At 38.2% G+C, this 10,553-nt stretch overlaps 1 protein-coding gene across 2 annotated transcripts; it reads right to left on the bottom strand.

Annotated features, from left to right (window-relative positions):
- Nucleotides 1-4,705: 4,705 nt before the first annotated feature.
- fbp1b (fructose-1,6-bisphosphatase 1b) lies at nt 4,706-10,105 on the bottom strand. 2 transcript variants are annotated; one of them, XR_005007718.1, is made up of 8 exons: nt 9,830-10,105; nt 7,988-8,150; nt 7,299-7,391; nt 6,974-7,114; nt 6,507-6,644; nt 5,583-5,702; nt 4,900-5,216; nt 4,706-4,869 (listed from the first exon to the last, which is right to left on the bottom strand). XR_005007718.1 is itself a non-coding variant. In XM_036579965.1 (7 exons), the coding sequence occupies exons 1-7, from the start codon at nt 9,997-9,999 to the stop codon at nt 5,028-5,030; spliced, it is 1,014 nt and encodes a 337-aa protein (XP_036435858.1). In that variant the 5' UTR covers nt 10,000-10,105; the 3' UTR covers nt 4,706-5,027. The 2 variants fall into 2 exon arrangements, 1 of the variants encoding a protein (XP_036435858.1); XM_036579965.1 differs by having other exon boundaries at nt 4,706-5,216.
- Nucleotides 10,106-10,553: the final 448 nt, after the last annotated feature.

Below are 10,553 nucleotides of genomic sequence, written 5' to 3'. Positions count from 1 at the left end.
TTTTGAAATAAATGTGTCCCAAAGTCTGAAAATCAGAGTGTAACTTTTTATTGACCAGTAAAAAAGGACACTTTATTGTTGTTTATGTTGCTTGTTCTTTAGTTAACGTGTGTGTGTGTGGGTTCTTGAGTAGAACTTCTCCTAATACTTCCTCTGGGTAACACTGCAATATTTTTTATGAAAACACAAAAACTTTATTACTACTTACTTGCAGAAAATGTGTTTTGGTAGTGACCATTTTGAATGTTACATACTGATTTTGGACTTTTTGGACATTTACTTCATAACAATGGGATCTAACTGCTCACCATGTGGCCATGAGGGACAGGAATGCAGTCTCTAAAATGCAGGGATGAGGCTAAAAAGAGGCTCGGCCTACTGACCAAAACTCTGTGTGGTAGTGACATGAAAACAGGATAGCATTTTTTGAAGGAAGTTTTTTTTAAAATTAAAAATAAAACTCATGAATCTAACTCTTTCAACTTCACTTTAGAAAAAATTAAAAAGGTCTTTAAAAAACATTAAAAAAATACAAAATAACGTATGTTTTATTTTCAAGTTTTGTACAAGTTGAAATTTGTGGGTAAGAATTAGAGACAATTTCCAGTAGAACGTGCACTATAAATGAGTGTACAAAGTTTGTGCATATTTAGCTTATACTATTATTAATGCCTTGAGTTTAAATAGATCATATCATAATCCATGTAAATATCTAAGGTCTGAATACTTCATGGCATTTTTAAAAATTATTATTATTATTATTTTGTTTTTGTTTTTTTTACTGTGGGACCTCAGTTTGAACTAATTCTGTATGGTCCATGTTGCTCCCTTGAAGTTGCATTATTGCCAAACACCATGTTTACTGCTAGTTGCTAATTTTGGCACAAAGGGCAGTTATAAGTCAGTGTATGAGTGCCTCCAGTTAAATGGCCTTGAGACAAACTCATGTCAGCTGTTGCTCAAACTCAGCGATCACTTGCAGTCTTGGTACTCAGTTGTTTTATGGCTGTACATGACAGTCAATGTCAACCTGACAGGAAAAATTATTATGCGACTGTTCACTGTTTGTACTGCAGTGACACAGCATTATCCACTCCATTCAGCTGTTTCTTCTTCAGTCCTTTACTGTAAAAACACTACAACAGCTGACATTTTCATAGAAGTGGGTATTCCTCTGCACCTCTATGCCTCACCTTCCGCAAGGAAGAAAATGGTAGTTTTCTCTTTGTATATACATCAAAGAAGCTAAGATGTAAACTGATGGTTACCAACAATAACTGGCTTTTCCAATAGGACACTGCAAGATATCATACTGCTCTTCAAGCAATGGAGTGATTTGCAGAGGAGAAAATTGAGGTGATCACACAATCAGCAGGTTGAAATCCCACTGAGAAGTTGAAACTTGAATGTCTTTTGTTTTTTGACTCATCAAGTTTTATGTTTATTTGCAGGTGCAGGAAAAAGGACCTAAGACAGTATCGGTAACCTATAAAACCTGCAAATATAGATTAGGTTGAAAAACACTGAAGTTTTCCATTGAAGAAAGACTACAGTTTGAACTAGTTTGGTAAAAATGTCCTATGACCTTTGCTGACCCCAAGACCTTAACCATGAGTTTGGGGCCCTTTTATAGGTTCCTTTAAAGCAGAGTTGTCCCATTTTTCCACAAAGGGTCAGTGTGGCTGAAATTTTTCCAACAAAGTAATAGAAGCACACCTCAAAAGTCATTGAAGACAGGCCACTTGATTAAACAGTAGAGTCAGGTGTGCTCCATGAAAACCTGCAGCCACACCAGCTGCAAATGCCTTAATGCATCATACTGAGGTATGATGTATCATACAAAGAGCTGGACATTGGATCCTTGGAACGGCTATCTTGAGGCCTGAATTTCTCCATTTTAACAGCAAATCATACGGTATCAAAAATTACTGGTCAACTCAACATGGTTTCGGGTAAGTGTGTGATAATGCAAATTCAGTAATGCTAATTTATTTGGCTTTCATTACTTGTTAGCTGCAATAGCTTTGTAACTCCAGTGCAAATCTAAAGAAGCAAACTTGAGTGAGTCAATGTTTAGCACAGGGACCAAACAAGTAGCTACAGTGATGATGAGTCAGTCTCCATAGTTGCCATGTACATGGCTTTGCAGCAATGCTGTCTAGCTTGGCTTTAATGCTGAAGCTGTGAATTTGAGCGTTCCTTTCATGTTTACCTGACTATGTGATTGGGAGTCATATGCTTGGCTTTACCATTCTCCTACTGAGGAAGGGGCCTCCAGTTACAGTTTTAGCTAGCTTAACATTTTTCTGCATCATGTAATCCTTAGCTTGGGTACATATAGTGTAGAAATCCACACTGACAGGATCCGAAAGCAGACTGTATGTCTGAGCACATCAAGCCAACAGGACGCCACACTGGATAGCCTAATGATCAGTAAATGGATCTTATGTGTTTGCTGCTCTGCTAAATTGTTTCAACATTACGCTGTGTGCATGACCACCTAACTGAATCAAAACACTACTTTTCCATTAAATGTATTTATTTTCTCTTTGAGCTGTTCATGGTGAACCTTTAGCCTGGACAGTATTAAAGCAAATATGTTCTGAATGTATTTACTGTGCGTCAAGCAACCTGTAAACGTATGGAGAATTTACACACATGGGAGGTTAATAGAAATCTTTATCACTGATTTTATCAAGTGAAGGTCAAACTAGTAAAATCTGCACTAAGTTAAGTGACTTTACTAGTTTATGCTGCCTTTCAACCGCAGTTGAACTTGTGTTAATGTATTAAACATCTCTTTCATATCACATGTTTATAAATAAGTGTTATGGCAGGGTTCCAAGGGGCATGTATCAAACATGAGGTGGCAGTGATTAAAGGGCAATTCCACCGATTTTTCAAAAATACTACATAATTAAATGGTTAAAATGTAACCAAAGTCATTCAGAGTGGTTTGATGAGAAATGCTCTGTTCTAGAGAAACACACAGAGTCAGAATTGTTCACAGTGGTGGTGATAGGAACCAGACATCTGAAGAGTTTAGTGCCTCTGAAAGCTCCCTCACAGACAGTTGTACAAGAAATGGTTAGATGTATGCTACCTAATGGCTGAGACATTGTTTTATAAGCTTTTGACTTAATATGTACTTTAATCCATTTATTTTAATACATTCATGGCAGAGGGGCTACATGCAATGGATTGTAAGACAAAACAGTCCTCAAAGAAAACTTATTTTTTCAGATTTATCACTATTTTACCATCAACATTATGTATAAACACTGAGAAGACACATGTAGGTTCACTGGTGGTTTTGTATAGTAAATAAAATGGATATATTTGTGATGTAGACATGGCAACCCCTGGTTACTATCACTACCACTGTAAAGAAATCTGAGTCTGCAATGAACCACTTCACATCAAACTACTCTGATTATATCTTAAAGGCTGCATTACTCAGAAATTTTGAAAAAATTGGTGGAATTCCCTTTTAACTTTTTCCCTTGATTAATTGGTTTAGATGCGGTAGACTCTGCACATCCCTGGATAAGACTATTTAGCATTGATGTACATAAAAAAACAGCCTGAGACAGTCACATTATCTCATAGGCTCTGCCAGCTAATGCTGCTAGGCTATTGGTTAGGCCGGGGGTCCCCAAAGTCAGTCCTGGGGACAGCACACTAGGCACATTTATTGCCCTTCAATCATCTGGCACACCTGATTCAACCTATTAACTAATTAACAAGCTCCTCAGGAGTGTTACACTCAGGAAAACACAAGAATGTTAATGGGAGAGGATGAGGTCCCAAGCACTGACTTTGGGAACCACTTGGTTGGTGGTGTTAGATGCAATATAAAACAAAACTGCCAATCCAAATGGACTCAAAGTAGCATATTTTCCAGTTACGTTCACTGTCATTCCACTCTCAATCATGCTTGCATTGCCCCCTGGTGCCAAAGGCCCTGAACTGCAGCCATTAAGGCCCATTGGGTAAACACAGCTTTACCATTCGGCTCAAGTGTACTTGCTTTAGGTAGCTTTCTCTGTTACACTGTCACTATATCCCCACACTGTGTTCCCACTCAGTGTATGCTTTGTGTTTACATTGTCTCCCAATTGTAATTTACTTTTTTTTAAGTTGCTTGTGTTTTTGTTGTAGTATATCTGTACTCCAATGACCTTAAGATAACTTAGTTATAGGCTATTACACATGCCTAGTCCAAGGCCTTGGCTTCAGCTTATTGTTAATCTTTACTAATGGGCGCCAGCACCTTTTACCTTGTTGGTTCACGTCTGTGTTTGCATACAATTCATCATATGATGTAAAAGAAAACTCTTGTTTTCCCATAAACTTTGAGTTTTGTCCATCTCTAAATCCTGATTTTTGATTACATCATCATGTATCAGCAGGTGGGGAAAAATAATATAAACCAGTAATTTAATGTTTAACCTGAACCCCCAATATCCCCACCTACTATTAAATAAAAGCCACCAGCTTGCAAATACTATGGAACAAAAATGCATGATGATTTCTGGTTTTGTTGACATTAAATATTAATAACAATAATAATAATAGATAGTTTTAGTCTTTTAACAAATGGAGCAACCTCTGTAAAGCAGTGGTATAGATTCCTTCCTATAACAGGATCTACACCCTCTGGTGGTGCAAAATAAAGAAACCAACAAATAGAACAAACAGAGCATTTCATCTTTTAAAATGTTTTAATTTTTTTCATGTATTCACAATATTATATTTATCCCAGTTATGACACACACATATACATTGTCCTCAATGTGAGCAGGGGTGACTGGAGAGACAAGTCATGTTTGTCTTACATGGCAGGCGTTTGCAACTACTCTCTCTCACTCTCACACACACACACACACACACACACACACACACACACACACATATACAAATACACACACACACACACTGAAGTTCTCTATTCTCTAGTCTGGCCTTGGATTTAGTCTCACTGGTTTTGAGGTTCAGTGCTGCTGGTGGTTGATGGTTGAGCAGTCTCACTTAGCATGTTTCTTATAAATGGAGATGTACTCTTTGACATCATCAGGGGAGCCCAGCACAACCGGGACCCTCTGGTGAATGGTCTCTGGTTGGATATCCAGCACGTTCATGGCTCCTGTGGTGGCCATCCCTCCGGCCTGCTCCATGATGAAGGCCATGGGGTTGCACTCATACAGCAGCCTCAGCTGAAGTCCAACCAATCAGAGAAAAGAGTCAAGATCATTGAAACCTATCAGGGCTGGGTTTCCTGAAAGCATCCTGAAAGGAGGATTCTTAAATGGTAGAGTGAGTATCATACTGAATATTCTCTTTACCAGTTAAGATAATGTCAGTACTGAGATGCTTTTGGGAAACTGGGCCCAAAACATTGCAACACTAGAAAAAATGGGCAAGTAATGAACCTTAACAATCAACATAATGCTTTAGATTAGTGTTTTTCAGTGGTCCTTTCACTGGATAGTTCCTTTGGAATCAAATCCAAGCGAAGAACTACTGAGGAACTATTACATTTAAAGAGTGTAGCATCTAAGAGATGGTCCTTTTTTCCTCACCTTGCCCTTTGGACTCTTGACGTTAGCTGGGTACAAGAAGATCCCTCCATAGACCAGTGTCCGGTGAACATCGGCCACCATGGAGCCCACATAGCGCCCTCCGTAGGGCGAACTTCCGTCCTGCAGAGTAAACAGTGCACAGTCATTAGGACAGGAGTTGCATGTGTTTCACTTATTCGAATTTAGACTCCACTACTTCAAAAAAGACACTGAGATTATTCAGTCATCCATTTTAAAAAGAAAGCATGTGGCTACAAGGCTGCAGTCTGATTTGCCAAAAATAGCAGCCCGTTGCCTTCCTTTATCATCATCAAGTAAAAGTGTTGTTATAATATAGTATAATGAAGTTAAAGTAGCTAAAAAACTTTAGCTGTGAGCAGCAGAATGTCTTAGTACATCCAATCTCTGTCTGCATAGGAAGAGAAGTTTGTTAGGCTGTATTCTTCTCTTTTGGTCAAAGTCTAAAGTGAAACTGAGGAAGAAGTAATCACTTTCCTCACAAATACACTTAAGTAGATATTTGAAAACAGGGAAAATTATACTAGCAGAAATAAAAGCAACTAAACTGTCACTGGGGTGGAATGTCTACAATACCATCAGTTAAGAACAACAGTTTGTACCATGTTCCACTGCAGTTGTATTTAAGTTCCATTGACTCCATACACCCTGTCTTGACCCCAGGATTTTATTTTTCTATTTTAAGGTTATAGAAAGATACATATTTACACACTTACTTCAGACTCAAATAATTATGGTACACAGTTGGACCTTAAGACCATTGTTGTACTTTTGAGGCTATATTTGCATTGTTTGTACCTTGATAAACAAAAAAATATATCTGTACAGTACCTTTTTTGACAGCATACAAATCTGTTAAAATTGTACCTGAGTAAATGTAGCTACTAATAGGGAATGATATTTTACCTCTGGGAATTTCTTCTTCTGTAGATATTCGGTGACATCTGGGTAAAAATGCTGAGCGTAGCCCTCATTAAGGCTGTAGATCTTTCCCTTCTTCTTAATCTTCACATCGCGGTCCACCAGAATAAACTCCCCAATAGCCTGGTGATGAAGGAGGAGAGAGATTGAGAAAGCTATTGAGCTATTTTATAGCTAATGAACGACCAAAACTGCCATCACAGTAACAGCCAGCACTGGGCTCAGCTATTTATTTGAATTGATATATATGGACCAATATGCTCCCCTTAACTGAGCATTCGGTTTGATTGTATTGAAAAGTCAAAATTAGAGGAAGAATAAGCATTAAAGTTGATTCACTGAGCAAAGCCTGCTAGGCCTATTTAATGAAGTCAAAAATAACAATAAAGGGAATAAAGGAAAGGCTGTGTTCATGTTTAAATATACAAAATGGCAAATATAAATAGACTCACAGGGTCGAGCATGAAGCAGTTGACTCCTTGGCCTGTAGAGAGAACCAGCATGGTGGCGCTGCCATAGAGGGCATAACCAGCAGCAACAATGTTTCTACCAGGCAGCAAGGCATCTTTCTCTGTTGGTTCAGTATCATTCTCCTGATGCACAAACACGTACCTTATTATAACACACTGTTAACTTTCAAATGGCTCATAATGTATGAATAACCGTGACATATTGTCTTCTCTTCTTTAATTCTGAAGACTTGAAAGAATGATATTGTTAATTATTTGTGTTCAGAGTTAGGTGTTTTGAGTAGAATGGATTGACTTCCAAGACTACCTTTTTGTAGACAGCAAAAATAGTTCCGATAGATGCTAAGCAGTCAATGTTTGAAGAGCCATCCAGAGGGTCAAAGCAAACCACATATTTACCCTGAAGGAGAAAACAGGTAAGGTCACCACTGCCCTTTTTTGTGTGTCAAACAAGGTTTTCCATGGCCCACATCCTACTTTTTACCCCCTGTGATCAATTTCAAAAGTTAGTGGGGTTTATGCACCAAGATCATGAATCATTTTATATGACATTTTCCAACCTCTCTTTATCTTGTAGAATTTAATGGGCTTTATGAGTATTTAAATGAGCTGTGTCTGATTGGCTGCTTTGTACTTTTAATAAATGCAGTTTAGGTTGAAACAGTCTTTATAACAGCAGTGAGAATGGGTGGGGCTGGCTGAACAAATTCAAAGAGGGCTGTATTTGCAGTTTAGTGTCTATATAGACATAAAGTCATATGCTATATGCAAGTTTTAATGTCCTTGCTTGCAAATACATGTTTTGTAAATTTTTTGAGTAAAAATAAATATGAATATGGCATTTTTTCTGCAAATACTGATGCACAATTTATATTTATTTGCTAAGTTAAAACATAAAATATAGTATGTTCCATTTGCTAAAACATAAAATATAGTATGTTCCATACTTTTGAGATGAATGTATGTGTGTGTGTGTGTATCCAGAAACACTCTTACTCTTTTCTCTGGTTCTACGATGATGGCTTTCTCATCCTCCTCAGAAACCAGCACACAAGAAGTGAAGGAGGACTTGATCATGTTGATGACCAGATCATTGGACAAGACATCCAGCTTCTTCACCTGGTCTCCTGTCACGTTTGTGCTTCCTGCAATACCATACCTGGAAGAGAGGTGGCAGAATTAGGTAAGAGAGAGGAAAAGAGGGGAAAACGCTGAGTCAGTGTTTCTCTACCCTGGTCCTGGGGGCCCACTAACCTGTACATTTTAGTATTCACCTTACTTTAACACACCCACTTCAGCTCAGTAAAGGAGTTGTTAATGAGCTGATTAGTTGGAGCAGGGAGAAATACAGGGCAGTGAGCCTCCAGGAACAGGGTTGAGAAACACTGCACTGAGTGATGTTTAGCCACTGAACCAGTGGTCTCTAACCCAGGTCCTGAAGAGTTACATTCCTGAAGCGTTTAGTTCCAACCTCTATCCGATAAGCTGCCACACCCCTTACATATCTCTAATACAGCTTGATCAGCCAATCAGGGACTTGGAAGGAGGTTGATTAGTTGGAGCAGGTTCAGCAAATTGTGGTTGGAACTAGGCTCTGCAGGAAGGAAGCTGTCCAGGACCAGGGTTGGAGACCACTGCACTAAAACCTATTCCAGTAGAAACCTATACTTACTGGCCACTTTATTAGAAATGCGTACCTTCTTGGTACACCATGAACAAGCTGGGTTAGTCATCCTCAAGTCCTTAATCAGTGGTCAGTTTCTGACCACAAGACCTCTGTTAACCAGTGATTTTTATTGGTGAAAAAAAGTACACCTATGCTGTGGTAGATGTTTCTGACAAAATGGCCAATAGGTGTAGGTACAAGTAGGCATGCCTACTAAACTGACAACTCAGAGTATTCTACAGACTACAGCTTCTACTGCTATTGAGTTTTCAGTCAAAGCAGGGCAGAGACTTTGAATCCTACTGTATCACTGAGCAAAGGTGTAATCATTGTCTCAGCTATCAGTATTAGATAGTTAATAAAAGTTAATGTTTCTGGATAATAGAGTGAATAGGTCAGTATTCTAACAGAGACCACATGAAGTGGGAGTGAAGTGTTGCTATGGAAGGGTGGGCAATATGGAAGATATCAAGATTATTTGCAGACACTTTCACAATACATAATATAAATCATGTTATTTAGTAGTTCTAAGGTTTGCACACAAATTTACCATCACCAGCAAAACAGTAGGGCTCTAACTATACAGTACAGCTGCATTTTTTAAATTCATTGTTTGCAAAAATAAACTAAAGAATAGTAAATTTAAAAAAATAAACAATTGGTTAAAAAATGGATGATGTCATGGTGGGCTAAGATCCAATCAGCTACTTATTACTATTCGGTTTATGCACTTAACATATGCTGGGCTAAATCAGTCTTTAAAATATATGCAGTTGTTTATGCAGTACTCATCGTGACATAGTTTATTGGGTAAAAATGATTAAAAAAAGCTTTTTCACAAATAGTTATATTTGTGTCCCTCCTACAATCTTCCACAATTGTAGTTTTAAGTTAAAACAGGTGGTGTTAATCAATAACAGAGTTTAAGCCAAAGATAAGTGTAATCAGAAAAAAACTCTGTTACAAAGTCCATACATGGCTAACAGTACAATATAAATAAAGCTAATTCTACTCATTTATTTAAGATACCCATGAAAAGCCCTCTATTCACCAGCACCAGTTGTTTGATAGATGACCATTACTTGCTTGTGTATTCTGGTAGCAATCATGTTAATCCTATTTTTACTCAAAGTATGTTTTTATGTTCCACAAACACAACTGGGAGAACTTACAAATTAGCGATTCCTGCTTTTCGGACAGCGGAGGAGATGGCTTTGATGGCTGTGCACAAGGAGTTGAGCAGAGTGGTCAGTTCTCCTGTCCCTTTGGCTTTCCGGCCTTCTTCTAGGACAAACCTGGTCACTGTAACCACATTGGTGTCAAAGGCTCCTCGGTCTGACATGGTGAGCTGTAGGCTGGGGATTTGTGCAGTTTCGTGCCACAGGTGCACCACACAGGTGTCGATACACAGGAAGGCTGTAGAAGATCAGTGCTGGAGTTTGAAGGGAGTTTGAGGGGGTGTGAGGTTAGTTAGGCCAATCACAATGACAAATCTGAGAGGAGGAGGGTTTTACACATATCTGGTCAAGCAGGATATTGGTCAGATCGAAGTCCATGGACTATGGCATTTAAGCTGCACTGAGTTTTTTTTTATTATTATTATTTGTTTGTGTTTTGTTTTGTTGCAATTGGGTTTTAATTATTTTGGAGACAAATCATTATGTATGAGTACTATTGCTTCTGACTAACACTTTTCACAGACGATCAAAACACCTTTTTATTTTTATTATCTGTTTGTCACACCACAGGACACCATAAGATTACAATTTTAGGAATTCTACCTATTTTCCAATAGGTAGAATTTTCCGCATATTTCAATCACTGAAATATAATAAATTCATTGAGTGCTTTGATGCCAAATCACTGTATACAAGCTTATTGACTTCTAATGATTTC

This window comes from Colossoma macropomum, unplaced genomic scaffold (assembly GCF_904425465.1).
Source record: "Colossoma macropomum unplaced genomic scaffold, Colossoma_macropomum, whole genome shotgun sequence".
Taxonomy (NCBI): domain Eukaryota; kingdom Metazoa; phylum Chordata; class Actinopteri; order Characiformes; family Serrasalmidae; genus Colossoma; species Colossoma macropomum.
This window is presented reverse-complemented; position numbering and strand designations above follow the sequence as displayed.

What these genes read in the sequence shown, in the direction of transcription:
- fbp1b (XM_036579965.1), bottom strand. Translation starts at nt 9,999, where the DNA reads ATGTCAGACCGAGGAGCCTTTGACACCAATGTGGTTACAGTGACCAGG. An exon ending in TTTTTGCTGTCTACAAAAAG is followed by an intron (nt 7,115 to 7,298) that starts GTAGTCTTGGAA and finishes TTTGTGCATCAG; the next exon opens with GAGAATGATACTGAACCAAC. An exon ending in ACTGCTTCATGCTCGACCCT is followed by an intron (nt 6,645 to 6,973) that starts GTGAGTCTATTT and finishes CTTCATCACCAG; the next exon opens with GCTATTGGGGAGTTTATTCT.